Raw genomic sequence first — 24,927 nt, forward strand, 5'->3', positions numbered from 1 at the left:
ACCACGTATTCTTGGGGAGTGCATGCAGACTCCACAGTATTACCATTTTCTTTTCTAATGCCCACACATTAACGGCATGATAATTTCTTCTAAAAGATTTCCAGACCCTAATATTAAATGTACTAGACTGTTGTTTGCATAAGCTTACCTTTCTCCCCTTTTCACGATGGCATTGGTTTTGTCACTGTGTTGCCCTTTTATTGTGACCACTCAAGGATTATTAACAAAAACTTTAGGATGCTATCTACCTCCCCCCAGCCACCACCCTGCCTCACCTGAGTTCTGATATATGAATTATCTGGGCCTGGGAGAGGTAACTCAATTGAAATGGTTAAGAGGTACCTGCCTGGCCTCCTCCTGACCTGGGCAACTCCTCCTGGTCCCATTTTGAAGATCCTTTTCTTTGATGGAGAAGACCACGTCAAGCCAGGGGTTGAGAAGTTCCGCCTTCTCTCTCAGCATTGCATCCTTTCCTGAGCACTGAGCTTAAGCTAGCCTTCCTTTTTGTTCTTTCTCCAGACGTAGCTACCAAGGCCCTTTTTTGTTGTTTCAGCTTGTTCTGAGCTTTTGTCTTCCTGACAGGCTCCTGCTACTCTCATATCCATCCCTGGTTATGGTCCCCTCCTTCCATCTGTTGTGTGTGTCCTTTATAAGAGGGAAAAAAATAACTTTTGTCTGATAATAAGTGTAATGTATACTCATTGTAAAAATATTTGGAGGATACAGTAAATTAAAAAAAAAATCACCCATAATCTCATCACCAAGAGAATTTTGGTGATGAGATTTAGAATTTTGGCATATTCTTTACAGTCTTTTTTTTCCCTGTCTATACATAATTAAATATATATATAATTTTTATCAGAATTGGAATTATACTGTATATACAGCTTGTGTCTCGCTTTTTTCACTTAACATTATATAGGACCATTTTCACATATCATTAAATATTCTTTGAAAACATGATTTTTTAATGGCTGCATAATCTTCCACTGTTCCATGTACATGTTCTTTTAAAATCTAGGCTCATCATATTTTAAAGCTTATTCATGTGCAACAACAATGATTTCCCTTCAAGACCCTCTCTTTCCACCCTTCCCCCACTCCCACTCCCACTCCCTTTACTTTGTCAGGTTGATTATTTGAGCTTGTAGCAGGAGAATTTCATTTTTAGAGCATCCTGTCCTCATGGAATTATATTCCCTTCTAGAATCTCTTGCCATGGGATCACACAACCATTCTTTCCCTCAACACATAGCAGTTTGCTTTTCTCAAGTCAGATCCTGTGCAATGCCCCCTCCTTTTGCTACTGTCACCTCTAGACATGGGTGCTTTCTCCCCAGATCCCCAACAGTTCCCTTTTATCAGTTTTTTCTTTCTTGGTCAGAATTAAGCAGCCTGGGGTAGCGGAAAAGGGCACGAGTCTGAGAAACCTCTGTATCCTAACGATGACTTGCTGTGTGACATGGGGAAATTACTCAACCTTTCTGAGCCTCTTTTTTCTTTTTAAATCTCTAAGAGGGAACGGATTAAATTATCTCCATGACACTTTCTAGCTATAAAATGTGATAACACTGAATCCAGAGTGGCAATGTCCTACACTGCTTCTTTTTTCCTTCTAAAAGGTAAACTGCAAGGCAAGTAAAGAATGGATCAATCTTTGCTTTGGGAATTCTATGCAACAAATCAGCCAACATTTTTTGCCACCTACTATGTGTCAGGCCCTGGGCTAAGTTTACATACCTGAAAAAGATGGGTCCCTGCCTTTAAAATAGTCACAGTTTAGTGAAGAAAACAAACATTAAAAAATAACAACGTAGGAATTCCCTGGCGGTCCAGTGGTTAGGACCCTGTGTTCTCACAAGCCGCGCCATGTGGCCAAAAATATAATGATAGTAATAACTACGATACATATTGATTCCAAACTTGGCTTTGCCACTTACTGGCTGGAATAAGTACTTCGGGGTGAAGCCCTTGGTTTCTCCAGATTATGAGCTGAACTGCCCGAGGCATATTGTCTGGGTTTGCTTCTGACTGCTCCATCACGTGTCAGCAAAGTTCCTGAACCTCTTCACTTCCATTTCTTCGCCTGCAAAATAAATGGGGATAATAATAGGAGCTTCCTGCTTAAGTTCTGGTGAAAATTAAACAAGTCAATATGTGTAAAATTCTTAGATGAGTGCCCTGTATATAGTAAGCACTTAACGTGAGCTGCTGTTACTGTAAGGATTGAATCAGTGGATTACGTTAGGCATAGTGTCTGGTACCATTATAGGAGCTGGATCGATTTTAGTTATTATTTCTACAACAGCGGTTTGGATAGATGTCTACTGGAACACAGAGAAAAGAGAAGTGAACACTGCTGAGGTGGGAGCTAGCAACCCTCTGGTGTTCATCTGAGGAAACTCAGTCCAGAAAAGCTCGAGGGACTTGGCCAAGGTCACATAGCATGTGAGGGACAAAACTAGGATTTCAACCCAGGAGATGATACTCCTAGTTCAGTGTCACGTTAGGGCCACTAGTGTAGTTAGTGTCCCCAGAGGCACATGGGTGTAGATGGGCCCAGTAAGACTGAGGTCAGGCAGGCAGGTAGCCATGCCCCTGCCTTCCACCCTATCGTGAACTCATGGAGTGTTTAGAAGCAGGGCTTGGTCAGGGTTAGCAGGTTCTCCGGGGCTGGAAGGCTGGGCAGAAGCTGGTCTTGCTCAGAGCCAAAGCTTCGGGCCAGGTTTCCAAGGATTTCTTCATGCCCTCCTCTTGAGCGTGGCTTGGGGTGACTGGCCAGGGCAGTCCCACGGATCGTCTGGTATAAGGACAGGAGACCATGGGGAATGTCATCCCACCTCCTTGGACAGACAGTGTTTGCATCAGCTTCTTCCCAGCTCATGGCTCCCCCATTTCCTCCTCCCTCCTCCTTCTCCTGTCTCCTGCCCTTCTCTCCTCACCCCTCATGCTCCTTCCTTTCCCTTTCTCCTTCCCGCTCCCCTCTGCCCCCTCCCCTCCCCGTTTTGTTAATCCTCGCTCTTCTCCCAGTCCGGAAAGCAGCCCCATTCCTCAGCATCCCCGACCTCTCTCCCCGTTCTCAATCAGATAGGAGGCCAGGGTGGCAGCCCAGACCTCGCGGTCCTGCGCCACCGTGGGGGTGGGGCCGGAGCGGCACAGGCAGGCTGCCCTGAATGACAAGCGGGGATATTGATCGCATTCTGAACTCAGCCCAGCCGATAGAAGGTAATTAATGACTCCATTTGCCTCAGCACTGAGGAGAACAATTGAGTTTGAAACTGCAACAACTGGCAGCTGGGGAGACTGGGGGCGGCCTGGGAGTGAACCCCTCAGAGGAGGAAGGTGGCGTTAGAGGAGCTAAGACAGGGAGAGGGGGCAGAGGCCACTGGTCAGACTGGGATGCAGCAAAGAGCTCCCACCCGGATCAGCGCCCCAACCCCTCCTCCTCCCCGAAGCCCCCTAGAGGCTGAGGTCCATCACCTACTGTCCCCACTTCCTCCACACATTTCTCTTTTCTTCCTATATCACTTTTTCAGGTCATTTTTGGTCTACAGGTGAAGTGAGACTGACTTTCCCTGGGATTGCTCCTTGTTAGCTGTGTGAAGCACTCACATGTTTTTCACTCTCCCTCGGCTTGTTTCTTCTTTTGTAACATTGGATTAATGGTAGCTCTTCTGCAAGTGTTATGTGGGAATTAGAGATAATGTGTAATAAAGAACCTGGAGCCTGCCTAGTACATAGTTAGTGCTCAGTACATGACAGTGATGATGATCTTTGACAGGGAAGGCAAATTTGATAGAGTGGAGAGGGCTTTGGAGTCAGACATTCCTGAGTTCAAATCCAGCCTTTGCCTACTTTCTAGTTGGATGATATTGAACAAATAATTTTGCCTCTCATCTGAAAGATAAGAATGATGGTAAATACCTCGTAAAAGTGAATGGATTTAATGAGTGTAGGTGGAAGCCCTAATATTGTCAGTTTCCCCATAGATGGGTAGATGTGTGTATTTGGGCTTGGAAAACTGAAGTTAATATAGTTCTTTGCTATACTTTAAAGGAATTTCTCTCAAATGCCTAATTCCTACTTCTTGGGGTTTGGTGGGCAGCCCCTATTCATTCCACTTTGATTTTGATGAGCCTTGGTGCTTTCTGACCAAGGAAATGGCATTATTTCATTCTCTCTATTACCATCACCCCCACCTACCTTTTGGTCAGCACACGAGAATTTCTCTTGTCCGTTGTAGGGACTGCTTTGGAGATTCAGGTACAGTGTCAACACACAAGGAAGATAGAACACTTCTGTTTTGTCCCTTGTCTCTAGCCCTCATCCCTAATACGTGGTATTCAGTGCCTGTCCCCCTCCCCAAGCTGCTGAGACCTCACCGGCCAGCCCTATTCATGATTGGCCAGCAAGAGGGCTCTGGCCTGGGGTCAGAGGCGTGGGAGGTAGGGCTCTGCTCCAGGGTGGCCCAGGAATGGATGGGGAGTGACAAGGTTAAGTGAATGAGGAAATCACATCTTTTTGTTGAGGAGTAAAAGCCATTTTTATTAATGATTCTAGAAGTGGTATGTGCTTCCTGTACAAGGCCTGGATCATATAGAAAAACTTAGATGAGAAGAAAAGAATTTGCTCACGATCAGGGAGTAATCACTGTTACCCTGTGGGTGGCTCTCCTTCCAGTCAAGGTGATCTTTGGTTTTACAATTCTCTTCTTTTGCACGGAGATCAGGGCCCCACTGCTGGATCCCAGGCTCTGCACATGGGCTGGGCAGGCAGCTGCTGCTCCTCATTGGGGCTCAGGCCGCAACTGTCCACAGGCATCTTCCCTGTGCCAGGCTCCCTGGTAGATATGCCCTTGACCTAGCCACTTACCCTCATTTATGCTGCACTTCATTTACTCTGAGCCTCAGTTTCCTCACCAGTAAAAAGGGGATTATAATCCCTACCTACCTTGGAGAGTAGTTAAGAAGCCCAAATAACATAAGGTCTATGAAAGCTTTTGTTAACTGTAAGCAAATATGAAGTGGTCAGAGGAGAAGACAATATGAACCTTTGTTCCCTTTGAAAGAATAATCTACGTCAAAGTTTTAACTCAGCAGTTTGTTTAATTTAATTAATGTATTTATATCTTGCTTCATTCCGAAAAGGACTTATGGTAGCTCACTCTCCTTCAGAGATGCTACGGCTCATGCCATAGCGGACAAAGCACCTGGAATGGGCTCCAGTTCTGAGGGTCCTACTACTCAGTTGTGTGACCTTGGACTGGTCACCTCCCCTCCCCCACCTCACCACCCACCCTGCTAGTTTTCATTACCTTAAAATGAGGAGTTTGGACCAGGTGTCCCCTCATCATTCTCGGCAGTCTGGGCTCGGCCAGCTCAGGGGCCATAGGCGGTAGCCTCAGTGTAGGGAGGGTACAAAGTAGAAAAGGGGGGATGCTGGGAGGGATGCAGTGTCCTGGGTGGGGCCAAGTGGCCCTCAACTGGGTCCCCTGGGATTGGCACCCGGGCAGCAGAGTGAAATGATGTGGAGAGCAGGCTCTGGAGTCAAACAGACCTGAATTCAAATCCCAAATGTCATTTACCAGCTGCATGGCCTTGGATAAGCTACTTAACCTCTCTTTGCCTCAGTTTCCTTATCTTTAAAATAGGTATCACAGCACCTACCTCACAGGGTTGTTGGGAGGATTAAATGGCATGTAACAAGCTCGCAGTACTGTGAGCTGCTAATGGATGGTGGCTGGGCAGGGGACAACAGAACAGGACCGAATCCTCCACATATGGGACCAACGAGCACAGGGTATCTTCCTTGCTCTGGGAAGTCTTACTAAACCTTCGCAGCCACATTTTCCAACCTCAATCTGAAAATAGGGCCTGAGAGTGGGAAAGAATATTGGAAATCAGAACTGCTCCAGAAAGTCCAGGACATGCGGCATCATACTCCAGCCCTCCTCTTGGAGCCCTGACAAGGTAGGGGCTGGTTTTCCCATCAAGGTGAAGGCTGAGGGCGTGCTCTGTCATTTAGGAAAGGCCTTCCCTGGAACCAAGAATGAGCAGATAGACCCACTTTATCCTACTCTTTGCGACCAGGGCCGTGGTGTGGTGAGTCCAACATAGGGGCCATCTCTGGGCCCACTTCTCAAGCAGCCTCTGCCAGCTGCCTTGGATGGCAGTTCTGCAGCTCCAAGGTTAAGTTTCACTCTTAACTGGCAACACGGTGTGCTCTGTCCTTGGGTAGAAGTACCATAGGTGGGCAGGAAGGTGTTGGTGAGAGTGGAAGGGCCTCTGTGGACCAGAGTCAATGCAGTTGGAAGCTAACAAGCAGTGGGGCAGGTGAAGAAGGGGCATGAGTCTACCCAGGGGCCTGTCGTGGGTCTTCCCATATCCTCTGACAGCTAAGGATGTGTGGGACTTGCCTGACAGGTAACTGGGTGTCCTGGAATGCTAAGCCAGCCAGGTGGCTGGTCCAGAGGCCTTCTGCCAGTAGTCTGGCTTTGAATGCCACCCAGGAGAGCCTCGTTCATTCATTCATTCATTCACTCATTCATCCATTGAGTATCAAGTCTGTGCCCAGCTCCATGCCTGGCACTGGATCTACAGAGATGCACCGGTCATGGTTCCTGCCCACAGGGAACTCCCAGCCTGGCTCCTTGGCACAAGGGGGTGGGTGCTATCTAATTACTTTCCTTGCTACTCACTCTGCAGCCCAGATCAGGAGTTGTTGTTTCTGCCTCTTCCTCCATGTTAGCCCAGCTCTGCCAGAGAGCCCTTCAGTGCCTGGGCCTGGCAGTGTCTCATAGCCCAGCTCCATCCCTCTCCCTTGCTGCCACCGCTGAGACTCTACCTTGGGAAGCACCCGCCCCCGCAGCCCTCTCTCTCCATCTCCTGAGTAGGTCCCTGCAAGTGGGTGGTACTGACAACAGCTTCGTTTTCTCTTCCTTTTCAATTCTCTTCTTCCATGTTCTTTTTTCTTTTTTGCTCTTCCTCTACTCTCTTCTTCTTTCCTCCTCCAACCTCTACCCTCCAACCCCACCCCCATCCAGGCCCCGGGCTACCATCCTCACTGGATACACAGGCTTCCAGGAAAGCAGAACCAGCTGGGTTATTCCTGTAGCAAGGGCCCTCAGCCCAGCCTGTGCTTCCTGAGGCGTCTGGTGTAGGAAGCTTCTTCCCTTTCTTCCTCTCTCCCTTTCTGCCCTGCCTCTGCCTCTGGGCTTCCTTCTTCCCTGAGCTTCTCCTCCTTCGACCTCTGAGCCCAGGCTTCTCCCGGCCTCCTTCCCTCACTCCCTTCCCGCCCTTCCTCCTTGCCTTCACTCCTCCCTTCCTTCTCTAGCTGAGGGAAGGGCACCACCCTGGCCTCTGGGGAGAGCCTGGGAGAGCCTGTGGGCCCTCTGGCTGATTTGGGGGACACTGCCTCCCTGTCCCCCACCAGTAATGCCACTGCCGTCTCCCTGCCCCTGTGGCTGTCCTCCCTGTTCCCCAGAACTTTCTTTGTGCTCCTTCGCCATCATCATGACTGCTGCCTTTCCCACCTCCCTATCACCTTCCTTCTCCTTTGAGGAGTTTCCTCAAGCCTCCTGCAGCCTCCCTTGGCGATTCTCTCCTGCTTGCATCAGACTAGTTTGCTTTTCTGCTCCTCTAGCACCTTCTGTCTCTTCCTTGCCCCACCCCCCTTCCCTCTCCTCTTCCTCCCTTTCCCCGGACCCTCGGCCACCTCTTCCAGCAGCAGCCATCCTTTTGCCTTTCCTTCCTCCCTCCCCCTTTCCATCGCTGCCTCTGTAACCTGTTTTATCACCAGGGCCTGAGTATACACAAAATAAATAAATAAATAAATAAAAAGGTCAGTGAGTGGAGGGAGCAGCAATAACCCCTAAAACAGTACTATCAGTGGAACATGATTGATCAATTGAATTCCATAGCGGCTGAAAAATGTGGGATTAAGTAGTGTATTATACGCACAATGAGTTGAGGCATGATGTTCATTTCAAGTTCATTTCGCCGGCTCTGCCACCAGATCAGGCAATCAATAGGGGCAGCAGATATCATATATCACCACTCTGCGGGCTGGGGAGAGAGCACCATAATCTCTCGCAAATTTAGAGTGACAGATTTGTCAAGATCTGAAGAGCCCTGAATAAATGAAGGAAAAGAGACTCCTCCAGCCAGTGACCTGAGGACAAAGCTTCAGTTCAGCCCCTACACACACACACACACACACACACACACACACACACACACACGCGCGCGCGTGCGCGGGCTGGGCCAAGCCACACACAGGCATATACACAAATTTACACAGAGGCATAGTATGAGTCTCACCACACATATGCACACACCCACGCACATAACATGTGAGCCCATGTTCGCAGACAAATGCACTTTACTTGCCAGGACTCATTGGTGACACTGCAGTAACCACACACAAAGACACTTGCTGTCTCCCTCTGCTCTGACAGAAGTGCTTCCCAAAAAGGTAGGAGGACTCCAGCAAGAGAGAATTAGACACAATAAAACATGCAAGTAGCCCCAAGGGGTAGCATTAAGATGATGGCAGATCCTTGAGAGAGAAGCAGGCACAGAAGAAACACGGGGGCACGTGGGCTCACACTCCCCATGCAGTCACACACGTACACACGCACCTTTTCAGAAAGGTTCCTGGACTGTCACTTACACATTCCCAGACGCTTATCTATCTGGATGCTTATTCGTGTAGAAATGCACATATACCGAAAATACACAAAAGGGAAAAATAAATATGTCACACCCTAACTCATATAGAGAGATGCATACACTGCCTCTAAGATAGAAAATCATTCCAGAAGCTTACACAGAAAAAAACACAACAACCAAGTTTTGTGGCCTTAGGAACATAGGGAACATAGAAATATCATCAAGGCTGTCCCTGTGTCTGTCTGTCCACTTCAGACACGATCCTGGTCTCCATTCTCTCTCTGTCTCTCTCTCTCTCTCTCTCTCTCTGTCTCACATACACACACACACACACACACACACACACACACACACACACCCTTTCTTTGCTCTCCCACCCCCTCCAGGATCGAGTGAAGACAGGAAGTCCCATTAGGAAAGCAGACCCCCTTGCTTCATCTGGGAGGCCAGCAAGAGAGGATGGCTGCAGGTTGAGGTTAATCAATACGTAATATTTTCTATGCTCTCCTGAATGATACTGTACGGTGTTACTGTATATAATGCAATATTGATTATATCATATCGTATAATCACCTATAAACTGATATATATAACAGTCCCAGAGGAACACTCTGGGGCCTACAGCATGGGCTGGCCCCAGGCCCAAGGCTCCCCAGCTAGTCCTGGGCTAGGGAAGCCAAGGAGTGGCCAAGCTGTGGCTGGGAGGACCCAGCTTTGAGCCCGGGAAGTGGCAGGGTGTGGGGTCAGGGAGTGTAGGCACAGCAGGTACTTGGCCCGCTGTGAACTCTGAAAACCCCAGTGGACCAGGATAGAGGGCAGGTCCAGGGAGGGAAGGGTAGCAGAGTGGTGGGAGGCCTGGGGAGAGCAGTACACAGACAGGACTGGCCTACAGCCCCAGGGAGCGGGCACTTTGTGGCTGCACCGTGGCTTTTCATACATGGGGCGAGTCTCAGCTTCCTGTAGAGACTGCAGGAGGAACCAGGCAGCCAAGGAGCTGGCCTCTGGCGGAGCCTCGCCAGAGTCCAGGTCAGGGACAAGCCGAGGAGGGTGGCCCGGGCACAGCAGCATCTACAGGGACCCAGTCTTCAGTCTCTGCCCAGGTTGCATTTCATGACTCACGTGCCACTCGCTGTCTGCTCCAGTCTCAGGCCTGGCACAACGCAAGCTGGGCCTCAGCTGGGCCCTGAGTCCCTCCTCCCCCAGTGGTGAAGTTAATTACTTCACCCAGTCTCCATGTTACACTCAGCCTCGGAGATTTGATGATTTTCCACCCTTGGAGTCAGTGGAACTGAAATTCATCTCAGAGCCGAGTTCAATTCTCCACAGGCTGGGTAATGCTGGCCCAAGACACCCAGCTTCTTCCCCAGGCCAATCCAGGCCAGGGTGGGGGGGGACAGAAGGGCTCAGGGGAGACGTGCCCTGGGGAGATGGACTCTGCCTAGTCCTTCCCACGCCCCCGAGTTGTGACAGCTTCCCTTTCTCTTCCCAGGACATTCAGGGGCTCTGGCTCTCTCAGCCAGGTCTCTGAGGCATGGCCAGCCCCTGGGCCAGCCCCTCCCAGCCTGAAAACTGGGGAAAAGGGGTCCCAGCAGGGGTGCAAAGCCCTGGGGGCCGAGCCAGGTGCCCGTCACCTTTGCCCATTGTGTGCCTCTGCTGACCTGCACTCATGCCCCGAGTGTCCCTGTGTCCTCCAGATGTGTCTGAGGGCTCAGTCCCCAATGGAGATTCCCAGAGTGGCGTGGACAGTTTGCGGAAGCACTTGCGAGCTGACACCTTCACCCAACAGCAGCTGGAAGCTTTGGATCGGGTCTTTGAGCGTCCTTCCTACCCTGACGTCTTCCAGGCATCAGAGCACATCAAATCAGAGCAGGTGAGGAAGGAGCTTTCTGTTTGCAGAAGTGGAAAGGGACTAGGCAGAGCAAGGCCTCCGGAGGACGTGCACACGTGGGTAAGCCACACGCACACCCAGCATCGTGTGTGCTGCCTTTGGGTGCGCTGTGTGAACATGCTCACACAGGGACATTATAGCAGAGCTAAGAAAATCGTCATAGTATATGGTAGTTAGAAAGGGTGAGTTCTGGGCGCGAGTATGGCTGTAGGTAAATCGTAATCCCATTTCAGTTTCAGTTCTATCCTGTTTCCCCGTCTGTAGAATGAAGGGCTTGGACAGATGATCTGACAGGTCGTTTCCAGCCCTGCCATTCTGTGCTTCTGGCGTAGAGTACTCAGGAACGTCTCTTGCCTAAATGCCCCTAGGGTCCTACAGAAAGTCTGAGTAAGCCTGGGGCGTCAGGAGGTGAGCCCGCTGTGCCTGCCTCCTGACAGCCTACCCCTCAGACCCAATACTTCCCACAGATGAAGAGCAACCCAGAACACGCAGCATGGGATGCAGCCCACAACACACCAGCACATCACACAGCATAGAAACACATGTCCTAACTGCTCCCATTCACCTGTGTGCACGTGTTCACAGACCACCGCCACCCACCTGCTTGCTGCCCACCCGCCGCCCAGCCCACAGGACTCACAGCACAGCCCATCAGCCAGTAGGTGTGCACGCCCCACAGACCACCAGCTCAGCACACTTCCACACCTGCCTCCACGCACACACCAGGACAGCCCCCTGTGTACACACTCTGACGCGTGAGCACACACCCATCCCCCCCCACTAAAGCCCAGGCCAGGCCCACGGCCTCAGCACAGCACAGCCACTCGGGCACACACCCACACGCACCAGCGCAACCGCACAGGCTGCACAGCGCAGTTCCACTCTAGGACTCCAACAGCTCCCAGCCATTCGCCTTTCTCCCCGCCCGTCCTTTTATCCCGTAAGCTGTTTGTCTTCATAAAACAAAAATCAAAAGTCTTTTTAAGGTGCCCTGAGCCATAAACCAACAAAGGAGGAGCCGGCGGAGGCGGGCGGCTTGGTGCACCCTCCCCGAGTCCCCGGCTGTATTACAATGAATAACCTTTATTTACTTTCATTAGACTATTAAACACCAGCACAGTCATTTTTCCCCCTGAAACTCGGAGCAGGGCCCATAAAGCAAATCCGAAGCCTAATTGAGTTCATTTTAATTTCTCTCCGATCACAGCGAATTACTCTGGTGATAAATCAGGGGGCAGCTTCACCCCCAGTAGAAGGCCTAATTTGCAGCTAATTACAAAACTGATTTCTACAGGAAGATCAATACGAGAAGGAATTGGAAATGACGAGGCAATCCTGTCCAGCCAGGGAGGGGAGGGGGCCCTCTGGGGGGGCCAGGAAGCGGAAGGGAAAAAAAACGGACCCGAAAGAGCAGAAAATCAGTTTTAATTTAACGTAATATTAATCAGAGCAACTTTTCCTGCTTCGTGCGGGCTCCTGGTCAGCCCAGCTCTGGGGTCTGGCTTGGCGGTGGCTGCAATAAAAAGGCAATTACCCGAGTGTTTCAGGCAGGACACCCTTTCAGAGTCAATGACTGGCCCCCTCCCACCCTTCTGTTAGCCATGTGGACTCTCCCCCTCCCCAATTTCATACCCCAGTGCACAGGCAGAGAGCGAGGGGCCCGTGAGGCAGTCTTTGTTTGTTTTTTAAAAAGGGGCTCCAGCACCCAGTCAGCCAGCCCAGCAGTGCCAGGCTCGAGGCCCCACTAGGCCCTTCCCCCAGCTACTGCCTCTGCCATCATGTCAGGGTTCGCCCCTCCTCCCCAAGACTCCCTACCCCTGGAGGACCTTAAAACACCGCTTGCCTCTCAGCAGGGGGATTCCCACTGCTAAACCCCGCCTTTGGGGCTTCTTAGACAAGAGATGCTACAGAGATGTAAAGGGTGCTGGGGTACCCGCCGAGAATGTACAGGCTGCACCTCAGCTTCCCAGAGTCAGGTCTGCCCCCACCCACGCACAACTCTCCATCATCCATCGAGCCCGCCCCTCCCACACTCCCCGCCCTCTGCCTGGCCATCTCCTTCCACCCCATCTGGGAGGGCTCCCTGTTCCTCCTCCCCATCTGCACACCAAGCCCTCTCTCCGCATGTGTACGTCAATAGTGAGCTGTCTCTTTTCTCTCTCCTCCCAGGGGAATGAGTACTCCCTCCCAGCACTGACCCCTGGGCTTGATGAAGTCAAGTCGAGTCTATCTGCATCCACCAACCCCGAGCTGGGCAGCAACGTGTCGGGCACGCAGACATACCCCGTTGTGACCGGTAAGGGGGCTTCCAGGAGGGTGGGAAACTGCTTTCAGTGGGGGGGCACCTCAGCCCATGCCATCTGGGGCCCAGCGTGACAAGCGGGCTCCCTGCCATGATCTCTGTAGAGGGAGTGAGTCTCCAGAAACCAGGGTGCTTCCTGAACAGATGTGTGCAGATGTGGGAGAAAACACCGTGGTCAGGGTCTCTGTACGCTCCAGCCTGGAAATGTCAAAGCCAGGAAGGGCTAGGGCTGGTTCTTTCTGCCCATCCTGTTGCCTCTTCCTTTGCCTTTTTTCTTGCCTCCACCAAGGTGGCCGGAATTATGAGCCTCTTGTTAGGATGTGTGCAGGAGAATGAGGGTAAATAGGCCGGGCTGGCAAGAGTGGAGCATGAGTGCCCAGTGTCGAGTCTCCACACTCCTGTGTCCCCGAGGCCCCTGGGGGACCTGCTTTCCTCTCCCCTGGGCAGCCTGGTGTGCCAAAGCTGTGGCTTTGGGCTTCAGAGCGTGGCATCTGGCCATGTGGTTATAGGTAAGCTCAATTATTGCAGCCTTTCTCCAGCTTCCCAGAGAAATCACTAAGACCAAGGCTTGATTTCAAGGCCAGGCAGGGTCCAGCCTGTCCCTCAGTCAAAAGGCAGGGGGAGGGGGCACCCAATCCAGGTGCTGGCCTGGATGAGGGAGGAGCAGCGGAGGCAGCTAGAGGGGAAGAAGGCTGAGGTGCAGTGCAGTGTAGAGCCCAGCTGATGAGGCTCCAGGCCCCAGAGCTGAGGGCTGTGGAAGGCGGCTGGCACTGCAGAAGGGTTTCCGGGCCAGGAAAGTGCCCAAGCGGGAGAGACACACATTGAGGTGTTACTAAAATTCACCTAATTATTCTGGAGACACTAAAGCCAATGTGCCATTTGTTCCTTGGGAGAAAGAATGATTGAGAAGGGTCTTGGTGGTGATTGGGAGACACTGAGGCGTTACCTGCCAACAAGGTGAGCGGAGGCGGCCTGGGGACCTGGCAGCAGCCAGCGTCACCAAAGGCAGGGAGCGGGCATGGCCCCATTGGAGGACAGCACACTGGTTCTGACTTGGAGCTGTTCTGAGCACGGCTCAGGTCTGAGATGGGCTGCGAGTGGCCACCTGGCCTCCCCCTGGGGGGCTTGGGAGAGCCCTGTTGTTAGCTTTCCCAGATTCTCCCTAAGCGGTGTCCTGGTACAGCTGTTTCCGGCCTGGACAGAGTCGAGCTCTTTGGCTAGGCAATCAGAGGTTGAGTTCTGGAAGTGTCGGAGACCTAGATGGGCTTTTGGGAGTGACAACATAAGCTGGGTCAGGATACAGCCTATGATCAACTGGCCCTCGGCAAGAACCCTCCATAGCCCGGTTCGGAAGCTCTCTGAGCTGTGGGTGTTCTGACCCAAGAAAGAGTGATGGTCCAGGCCAGGCCATGTTTCTCCTGATCTGCTGAGAGTCACACTGGTCACCTCCCAAAAGTGGCCCACCCCAGGCAGCAGCAAAACAGAGCCCAGGAGACTTTTCTCTAACCCCAACTGTGCTTCCCTGGGCCCAGGGCCACAGTCTAGAAGGCAGAGGCTTCCTGGGGTGGAGAGAAGGATCTTTGTGGTAGGGTTCCTGCAGCAGGAGAACTCAGGCTGGTGCAGAAAAGTGCCTCCACCTTGAGCATCCCCCGCCCGCCTCCCCCCCATGGCCCTGGAACGGTCCCAGCTCAGCCTGGGAACATCTCCGGCTGATCCATCTGGATCCAAGTGTGAGAAAAGTTCATTTCAGACCCAGCTTGACATTCCCAGGTGGCAAGTTAGCACTAACATCTCAATCTGTATGCGACATTTCAATCAAGCCAGGAGTAACAAAAGCAGAACCATTAACATTCGGAGCTGTTCACCAGTGGTAATGACAGGGAAACTTGCTCAGAAACTGGAAATTACCAAAAAGAGAGAAGTGTGTGGAGAAGTGGGGGAGGGGTGGGGGAGGGGGAGGGGGAGGGGGGAGGGAATGATTTTTCTACGCTTAGGCCAAGATCCAATGTTTGGATTAATGGTGCCATTACCCGAGAAAGGGCTACAGATTATGCTCATTCTTAAAATGTTTTTGCTGGCAATTAAATGGCTGCAGTTATTGATCTTTGTTGATTTTACGTCCTCCTAATTTGCATAATCTATTAAAGATGAATGATTCATGATGTGTTTATTATGGGGATGAACAGAATTTGCTGGAGGTACTGTCAGGGTGAGAAACAGGGCAGTGCCCAGAGGCTTCATGGATCATCTCAGGAATGGGTCCAGCACATTAGCCTTCGGGCCAGGAGTTTGCGGGTAGTGGTGAGCAGTGATGTAGAGAGCAGACCAGAGAGGTGGATTTCAGGTGAGATTTTCTAGAAAGATGTTGGCACCTAGAACTGGGCTCCAAGAATAGCTGGGATATGGGAGGGGCTTTTGGTGTATTTGTAAAAATTGCCCTCCAAGATTCTTTAAGAGCTTATTTGGTTGGAGAGTATGAAGGGCTTTGGTGGAGGAGGAAAAGGGGAGGCACTTTCCGGCAGGTGATTCTGGCCAGGTATGTGCTACAGGTGAGAGAGCAGGAGGGCATCCTGTGGCCACAGCCTGGCTTGAGTGTGCCAAGATGTTCAAGGAGCCCTCTTCATCCCCCACATCCTAAACCCCCAGCTCATCTTCTTCCCCAGGGACAGGCAGCTGAGGCTGCAAACCTTTGGGAATGAGTCCTGAGGAAACCAGCCCAGGAAGCCCTAGCCCAACCTGAAGAGCCGACCTTATTGATATTCCTGCCACCTCCTGGCACTGGAGGCTGATTTCAAACTTCACCAGCCACTTGATACAGCTGTTCCACAAGGTCAGGACTGAGAGGAGAGAGGAGCCTGGACTATTGTGTAGAGGGGAGAGTGGGGCCCAGTGGGCCAGGACACAGCTAATCACTTTGCAGGCAAGGGTGGCTGCCAGAGGCCGGGGCTCGGCCCAAAAGCCTCCCCTCCCCACCTTCTCTCACGGAACCAAGGAGAGAGACTCATTTTTCTGAGTAGTGTTTGCAAGTTCTGCCGAGATTTTAATTTCACTGCATCACAACTCAGCAAGCTGCCAAGTCAAGCTGGTTATTTAAATTTATCACCCACTTTCCCTTCCGCCGCCGGGCTGCTCTAGCTCAGCAGCGTCTCTTCTCTCCAGCCCACTGCTCTAGGCTGCTGGTCTGGAACGGAGCCGAGTCTCTCCTAAGTGATAAGGAAAAAGGGACCAACTAGATGAGAGAGTGGGTGGGGGGGCACTCTGGCCCCAGGCTTCCTCAGGTTGTCTGGCTGTGGCTGGTACCTTCTACCTCCTTCTTACCCTTCCAAAGGACCCCACAGTGGGCTGCCATCAACCTCTCAGCGGTCCCGCAGGCCTCTGGGTCAGGGCCTCTTCAGTGAGGACTCTGACTCCAACTGTGTGCTGGTGCCTTCAAGTCGCCTGTCACTGGTAGAAAAGAGCCCCCCCTTCCTCATAGCCTCCTCACCTTGACTCCTCCCTTCCTGTGCCTGGCCAGCTCTGCAGCCATAGAGGGGACCTTGGCAGTGATGTTGATCTGGGAGAATAAGATGAATACTAGTTTCAGGAGTCCCAAAGTCACTTGGAGATGCTTCTGAGAATTCTGAGAGTCCCTTCACCTGGCGAAAATCCACCCTGATAATGAGAGCGGGTTCCCTGCCCTGGAGCCCAAATGGAACGAGACAGTGCTGGAGGAAGTCGGGGATGGTACAGTGGTTCTCCATGCTCACTCTAGAAGCCGAGGGATGCGCCAGGCCCCAGAGCTGCTGCACCAAGTGAGCAGGCTTCACTGGCCTCTGGTGAGGCTCACTGCCGAGCACTGGGAGAGCTTTGTGCAAGTGTGGTCCTCGCCATCCTCATTTTAGTCCCAGAGGGGTTATAGAGGAATGAGATTGATATCTAGAAACAAGGCAGGCTAAACTCACCAAAACACAGCTGGATAAATAGAACAATGAGAATTCTACCACACAACCAAACCTCACCATCTTGTGCAAGAAGTAGAGGGAGACCCAAAGCCAGAGCAGATTGAAAGGCTGCTGGCATCACACTGGAGGCAGACCCTAATTGGGGGAGGCTGGGGTTGTAACACACCAGACAGAAAAGATGACCTTGGGCCCCAAAGAAGCAGGAAACTAGAAGTCAGCATTCCCCTGAGTAAAGCCAGGGATGGAGCAGGACAACGCTATCTATGCATGGGAAACACACAAACTCATCCCAGGTGCTCAGGAAAGCAAGGGAGGGAAAATAACGTCTCCATGAGAAATGGAGACCCCCAAGCCTGACCCTGAGTCCAAATTTATACCATGAGGATGTGGCAGGAACCCCCAGCTAAGAACTTACATAAAAATGTGTCTAGGATAGTAACCCACTCAGAAACCCCAGCAGGAACAAGGGCAAACCTTCCTTGCAGAGACATTCTACAATCCAGGGCACATGGGACTCCCACAGAAAAAAAAAAAAAAAACCCATCACTAAAGATGAGCTCACTATAAAAAATTACACACCTCATATGAATACAAACTATCATGAGGGAGAGTTAGCAGAAGCAATATACAGGACAGTTAATACCCCTAAGAACTAGAGATAATAGAACAATCCAAAAACAACTATAGTGTAAGCATGTTTAACATTCTAAAAAAGATAAAAAAGAAGTATGTTTTGTGTTAATCACAGATCTTGATCCCACATCCCCTTCCCCACCACTGCTCAGCAAATTGTCAGATAATGGAGATCTTAAAGGGCAAAGAAGGCACCTATAGCGCATTGTTTTGGGACTCGGAGGCATGGAAAGAGAGGAGCCCCAGGCAGCCCTGAAAGTAGAGCCTCTCCCCTGCTTATCCAAGTTCCCAGAATGCTAAGTCTCAGCAGAGAGTCTTCCCTTTTCTTTGGAAAAATGTCTGAACATTGGAGCACTGTAACAGGGACAGTCCATTCCTCCCTCACGGGGGAAAAAAAAAAGCCTTGTCAGCTTCCCCATCCTGGTGGGGAGAAGGTGGTTTTATTCAAGAGCTTGGGAGAAACTTCTCTTGATGCCCGGAGACTGCAGCTCTGCTGGAATCTGTAGCTAAGATCCGGGAGGAGATGTGGATGCGTCCTAAGAGGGGAGTGCCCACGGTGGGGAGAGAGAGCAGAAGATGGGGGTCTCCTGGAAGTTGGCAAATTTGAGCAGAGGTGGAGGAGGCCAGTAAGGCAAAGTTCAAAGAAAAGCAGGGGCTGGCCCCCGGGGCCTAGGGAGAGTAGTATGGGCTCGGCTTCTGAGAAAGGGCTGCAGACTCTTAGAAGTTCAGACTCCTTACCCACATCTAGGATGGTTAGTGAAGTGGCCTTTTAGCAGACAGAGGTGTGGACCCTGGGAAACCCTCCTCCTCCTGCTCTAGGAGTCCTGAGGACCTCTAGGAAGTGCCTCTTTCCTGTAGTTAACAACCCCCTTCCAATGCACTGCATTTCCCTCCATAAAACAAACAGCTTAGCCCTTGGCCAGCCTCTTGGGGGAGGAGAGGGCAATAAAGGCTGAGAAATGTTTCTGAAGGAGGCTGGGAGTCTCCTAGCCTTGTCTGTCAGCTCAAAGCCCCTGATTAGCTGAGGAATTTAGGGCACAGACATCAGAGTTCCTCGCCAACCTTGAAAGGAGAGGGCTAGGGCAACTTCAGACACACCAAGCCAGAGGGCTTCTCCTCTGCCGAGAAGGCCCACTGGGAAGAGGCTAGCCTCCTCCAAACATCCCTGAGGCCTCCAGCCACATCCCCCAGGACCTCCAGCCCCCAGACCTCAGCTCTGATTTAATTACAGGGGCATTTCCATAGCAATGAGACATTGACAGATAATGTGGGTGCCCTGGGTCTGCAGCCTAGGGAGTCACCGGATCAGGGCTCTTTCCCTTCCTTCTTTATCCAGTCCACCTCTAGAGGGAAAAGATATGGCGAAGAAAAGACATGAATTTACTCTGGGACTGGGGGAGTCAGGTCAAGTTTGAATAGAACAAAAGCTGTGCCACCACAATCTCCAGCCCCAGTTCCACACCCATGTCTGTGCCCACCAGCCATCCCGGCAGTGACGGGCTTCCCTCCCCAGCAGGGTGCCTTGGGCAGAAGCACGTGAGGCTGCTAATGCAGCTACAGAGGGAAGGAGAGGCATGAGGAGCAGGAGGAAGGTATGAAGGGTACCCGGGCATCTTAGCAAAGACGTAGTTCTGTGGTCTTCTAAGCTGAGCTCAGCTTTGGCCCATTACCTGGGGCCTTACCTCTTGACTCCTTCCTTCATTTCCTCCCTCTGTCCATGAGACCCAAAGGCTGAGCACGCCAAATGGACTGTGCTCGGCCCCCCTAATGAATCACTAATTCATTTAGAGATCAAGGAGAGAGGACAGTTTGAATTTGAATCAAAATATTTTTGAGAAATCAACGAGCTTTATTTCAAATGCATGTAGTAGCCAACTACAAAAAAGTGTTGCCTAGTAGAAAGCACTGGGCACTGTTTTCATGGATAGCTGGGTTATAGAGAAACTTTCTGCTGCTGTAGATATTTAGAGATGCTTGGGGTGTCCCAAAGGAGAGTTCTCCAAAGGGGGGGATCCCCCAGTACTAAGCCTGTTTACTCCATTACTTGGCACTTTCTAAGAAGAAAAGGTTGGCTAAGTAAAAGTGAAGTCAGCCAACCCAACCTTTTCTGGATGACCAGAAACCCTAAAGAGGGGTGTCCCAGTGAATGTTACAGGTATGTATTGGGACCAAGGGCTCAGAAATGTCCTGGTGGCCTCAGAGTCACCTAGGTAAGACCTAAAAGCCTGTTTCCCCCGGAGAGCCAGCCATCCGCAAGGTGACAGGAAGACCTCCCACCCTCCTCCGGGTGATCAGAGTCCTTCCTTCCCCTGCTCAGGACAAACAAGCCAGCACATTTTCAACCCTGAGCTTTGGGAGGCAAAAGCCCTGCCACTATTGTTACTTCAGAGAGGGCTTTGCATGCCTTCAGCCTGGAATGCTCCCCTCTCCTTCTCGGGGGCCGCTGCGCTGGCGGGCAGGGCAGAGGAAATCCTGTGGCAGGCTCGGAGAGTCGCCTGATGCTCCGGCAGCTTAAGTGGCCGTTTTCCTTGGGATTAGGGTTTCACTTACACAGAGCGCCTGAAAAACGCTGCGCTTTCGGAAGGATTAGAGCTGACAATTCAGTGCTCTCAGAGAACAAAATAAAGCCGGAGAGGAACTGGGAGACCTGGAGTATCGGGAGACTGTGCAAACAGGCTTAACCTCTGCCCACCCAGCACGAGGGGCTCTGAGCCCATCAGTGAGCCTGGGCCCAGCCTCCAGAGTGCCAGCACCTGCCCAACTCCAGTCTTCCTCTGCCACTTTCTAGTGGAGCCAGAGAGGGTAGCCTGGGGAAGTGAACCACGGAGAGGGCTGGGATGTCTTCCTCTCTCTCCGAGCCTGTTTCCTCTTCTGTAAAATGAGAGGGAGTAGACTAGAGGATAGTCAAATTCCCTTTCGGCCCTGAGAATGTGATTCTCCCCAACACTCCCTATCCTTATCCCACTATCCTGAGGCTGCAGCTCCACCCATGGTCCAGCTGAGCTAGAAGGAGCGCCTCTTGTGGGGCCCTAGGCCAGCAGGCTACCGTGGCCCATGAAGGGCTGCGTGCTGGGAGAAGGGGTAGGAACAGCATGACTGGTTGTGTCCAGTTGGTTGGCTGTCAAGGTGTAGACCTTACTGAGCCCACATAGATCTGGGCAGCATCCCTGCCTAGGACACACCGGGGACTAAAGGTCCAGCTGTGGGTGGGAAGTGAGATCGGCTGGGAGTGCAGCCGCCCTGAGCTTCAAGCACAGCCCCGTCTGCCGGAGCCCAGGGCAGGCCAGCCTCGGGGATGCAGAGCTATGGGGCCAAGACAGAGCCTGGGGCTGGGGACCCTCATACAGGCACCTCTGCCCCCCAGGAGAAAACTTCCGGAGAATTTGGAAACCCGGGAAATAAGGAATAAAATGAAATATGTAGAAAGCTCTTCCCCTCTCCTTTTAAAGCATCTTTTACAGATTTAAAGTTTGTTACTTTGGTGTATTCTGTATAACTTGGATTGGTCATAAAGGGATCATAATTGGTGTAGTACAGGTAAATGTACGGTATATTTAGGCAGTAATTACAAATTTAATAACTGTATTCTTGGAAGTATTATAAATGCTTGTGTCAAATTCAGGCACAGACTGCCAACCTTGAAGCAATCTAATGTCTTCATTTTCACGACCTTATGAGAAGCAGACACAACTTGAGGTTAGGATAGTAAAACAAGAGTTATGTTTTTCGGCCTTAGGGTCCTCCATAGTGTCAAGTGCATAGCAAAAGTGCTCATTTTCAGAGAAAGGTACTGAGGGAAAGCATCTCTAAACTGATTGAATATAACTTTTACTGTATAAATCTGTGTCTAATAAGTCTGTTGTCCTGCCATCACTGAACTAAAGCATCTCTGCTGCTTTGGCAGCTTCCTTTTTATTATTTCCTTGGTCTCCTGGATGCTGACATTTGCCTTACTTGAGATAAGCTTCCCTACCCTTCACATGTTATTTGACTGTTCTTTGTATGATCTGGTTTATTGGTCCAATTCAAATAGTTTCAAACAAATCAGTGTCTTTCTTACACCAAAAAACAAAGGTTCTTTGGTCTTTTATAAACACTGCTTATTAATCTTTTTTTTTTTTAAGATGTTGGGCGTAGGAGTTTATTAATTTATTCATTTTTTCGCTGTGTTGGGTCTTCGTTTCTGTGCGAGGTCTTCCTCTGGGTGTGGCAAGTGGGGGCCACTCTTCATCGCGGTGTGCGGGCCTCTCACTATGGCGGCCTCTCCTGTTGCGGAGCACAGGCTCCAGACGCGCAGGCCCAGCAGCTGTGGCTCACGGGCCCAGTTGCTCCGCGGCATGTGGGATCCTCCCAGACCAGGGCTTGAACCCATGTCCCCTGCATTAGCAGGCAGATTCTCAACTGCTGCGCCACCAGGGAAGCCCTGCTTATTAATCTTTGAGTCATGAATACTTTTGAGAACATGATAAAAGCCATCTAGATATTACATATATGTATCTGTAACATCACATGTATAGTTTTATATGGACTCCCTGAAGCACGTCCATGACATCCTACAAGATCGGTGAACCCCAGTTTAAAAGCCTTGCTGTAGAAAATGGAAGAACCTGAAACATGCAAGAAACAAGAAGTGACAAGATGTTCTGTTATAGGAAGGATTCGCTTAGCATAATCCCAGGTTACTTCCCTGGACCAAATACCTATTTTCTGGGTCTACATTATTTGAGAATGTCATTCTAGAATCCATCCCCAAGTATACGGCTTGTTCTGTAGTCCAGGTCCTGTCATCTACTGGCTGTGAAATCTTGGATATAATACTTAACCCCTCCGAGTTTCAGTTTCTCATCCATAAAATGGGGATTTAAAACAGATCAACATCATAGGTTGATATGGGGATTAAGTGAGATAATATATAGAAAATGTTTAGGACAGTGCCTAGCATGATGGTAGGTGCTCAGTGAATGCTAGCTAGTCTAGGTGCAAGTAGAAACACAACTCTGCCCTTGGATCCTAAGACCTAAAAAAACAGCATAAATTATCCAGTGACTGAAATTTTCTTAATAAAGTCTTTCACTTTGCTTTTCTCTGTACTTGTAAGAGGAACTGCACTTAGATTCTCCGAAACAGTTGATTTGATCTGGCCCATTTGGTAAGGAATGTCTGACAAAAGTGCACTGTCTGATTCAGATGTAGTGATTGCTGTAGAAATTGGCTTTAGAATCTTCAGGGACTTCTGCAGTTGAACTGAGAAGACATCCTCATCAAATACAGTGCTTCTAACACTTCTGGGTGCTTTAGATTCTCAGCTACTCCTGTTTCTTGAAGAGCCTCTTTGTTTTTCAGAAAACTCTCCAAAGAGATTGATACTCCACCCCATGGGGTTTTACTACAGACTTTCAGTGTCAATATTTTATGCTTTGTGTCCTGTTTTTCTTGCCTCATTCTAATGACAGCAGTGACAATATGAGATTTTGCTTGTCAGATGACTTCTTTTTCCTTTTCTTTGGCTCTTTTGGGGAGTATCTAACTTCATGTTATCAGTAAAAGGCAGTGTGGTACAGACCTAGCTTCACACGTTGGCTCCGTCAGTTACTAGCTCTGTAGCCATAGGAAAGTCACGATGCCTCTCTGTGCCCCCATTTTCTCAACTTGAAAACAAGGAAGTGAGACTGATCATCTCGAAGGCTCTTCCATCTTTAAAACTTCGTAATCTTAGGAAGCAATTATCCAACAGGAAATGCCCATCCTCTTGTAGTATGTGGGTTTTTATCCATGTGTAATTCTTCGTGCTGCTTTCATGTTCCTGGCATTATCAGTGAGCAAAGCAAATGCTTTACTGCTTCCTATCTTCTGTCGGATGACATATTTTATAACTGATGTATTCTGCTCTGAAGCTATTTTTCTCCTCTTTCTGCACTTTTGCCTGTTTGCTTGAAGGAGGTGGCTGTGCTGTCATACAGTTTTAGAGTCTGTCTCCGCTCCCCTTTGTCCACCCATCAGTAGTAATGCAACGCCCAGTACTCTGTCGATTCTTCCTTGCACAGATTCCATTACCCATTCATATTCACTCACTAAAAGAAGTTTGCTCGCAGAATGCTGCTGGGCAAATGGTATGACAGTCTTAGTAATTTGAAAACTTCCTGCAGTGTGTGCTTTCTATTATTGACAATGGTGTTCCAGAAGAATATATGGCTCTGGCAAGAGTTTGGTCAATTTGTTCCTGTTCTTCAGGTGTCACCTGTGTGCTAATGAAGCCATTGAGGGTGCTTTGTATGCAGTGGCTCATGCCTTTGTTGGCTCAGGGGTCCTGAACGGGCACCTCTTGGTAGTGATGCTGTACTGATGTTACAGAATCCACAACAGCAGAATCACAGCCGTGTGCTTGCATGCTTTTTCCTCATCATGGGTCTCGTCTCTCACACTTAAAAAAATGCTTGAATAGCACTTCCCAGATTCAGTTTTTAAAATAGAATTTGGAAATGTGTCTCTCAATCAACAGTTCTGTGGCTGACTTTCAGCAGGCCAAAGTTTCTATATGCTGGAAGTTGGACCATTTGCAAGAGAAAGAGCCAGTGGAAGTAAACACTGCAATAGGGGTGCCTCCAGGTAGCTGGAAACACCTTTCTAGTCATCCCACATTTCCTCTTCTCTCCTGAAGCTAAGTAAGGGAGTGTGTGACACAACCTTAGAGTACAAGGAATTTGTGTGTGAAAAGCTGAGGGAGCTATGCAGCTGAAAATCAGAATTCAGATGCATTTAAATTCCTGTTTATTGAGAAAGAAGCATCCTTCTCTTCCTGACTGCTTTGTGGACATTAGGATCACAAGACCAAGAATTGGATTTCTGTATTTTTCTATTCAAAACCTCTACATCCTCACTAACTCTCCTCTCTTAGGCCTTTTTTGACAATGAAATGCCATATTATTAATCTCTCTAGGAATTGATAGATGTTGCTTACTTGTCCACTTGAAGTCCTTTCCACTGAGAGATGGTCAGGAAGATTGTACATTTAGTTGACAGTAGAAGTCAATGAAAGAAAACCCACACAGAGCAAACACAGATTCTCTCTGCTATCTCTCTGGGAGTTCAAAATGATCTTGTTTGACAGTTCTACTCTGTTGTTTGTCCTTGAGTTTTAAAATGTAAGATATTAGCTATATTAATAAGTAGAGAGAAAATCATTCTGTTGCATGATAAAGCGAGTCACATCGTATGAGTCCCTCTTTCATCATCCTGTATAAATCTTTCATCATCTTATAAAAATTCACAATCCATTGTTCAAATTATTTGTAGGAAAAAAGCAGATTCAAACATTTACAGTTTGCCCAGCTTTTACCTCTTCAAAGGACACCAACATATATGAAACAGAAAACAATATAATCCACCAGGAATTGGCTATTAAGTCCAATAGGGTGAGAGAGAATTAGTCAATAAGTTTTTATTGAGCATCTACCGTATTCTCAATTGTATTACAGAGAAGAAGACAGGGCCTGC

General features: G+C 49.8%; 1 protein-coding gene across 5 annotated transcripts in view; it reads left to right on the forward strand.

Annotated features, from left to right (window-relative positions):
* The window catches only part of PAX2 (paired box 2), a 77,815-nt gene that overhangs the window by 47,710 nt on the left and 5,178 nt on the right, over nt 1-24,927 (forward strand). For all 5 annotated transcript variants that reach the window (XM_060125732.1, XM_060125728.1, XM_060125729.1 and 2 more), the window contains 2 exons: nt 10,364-10,539; nt 12,727-12,853. In XM_060125732.1, coding sequence (XP_059981715.1) covers nt 10,364-10,539; nt 12,727-12,853 — 303 coding nt within the window. The remainder of the gene's footprint in view (nt 1-10,363; nt 10,540-12,726; nt 12,854-24,927) is intronic.

This window comes from Lagenorhynchus albirostris, chromosome 16 (genome assembly GCF_949774975.1).
Source record: "Lagenorhynchus albirostris chromosome 16, mLagAlb1.1, whole genome shotgun sequence".
Lineage (NCBI taxonomy): Eukaryota > Metazoa > Chordata > Mammalia > Artiodactyla > Delphinidae > Lagenorhynchus > Lagenorhynchus albirostris.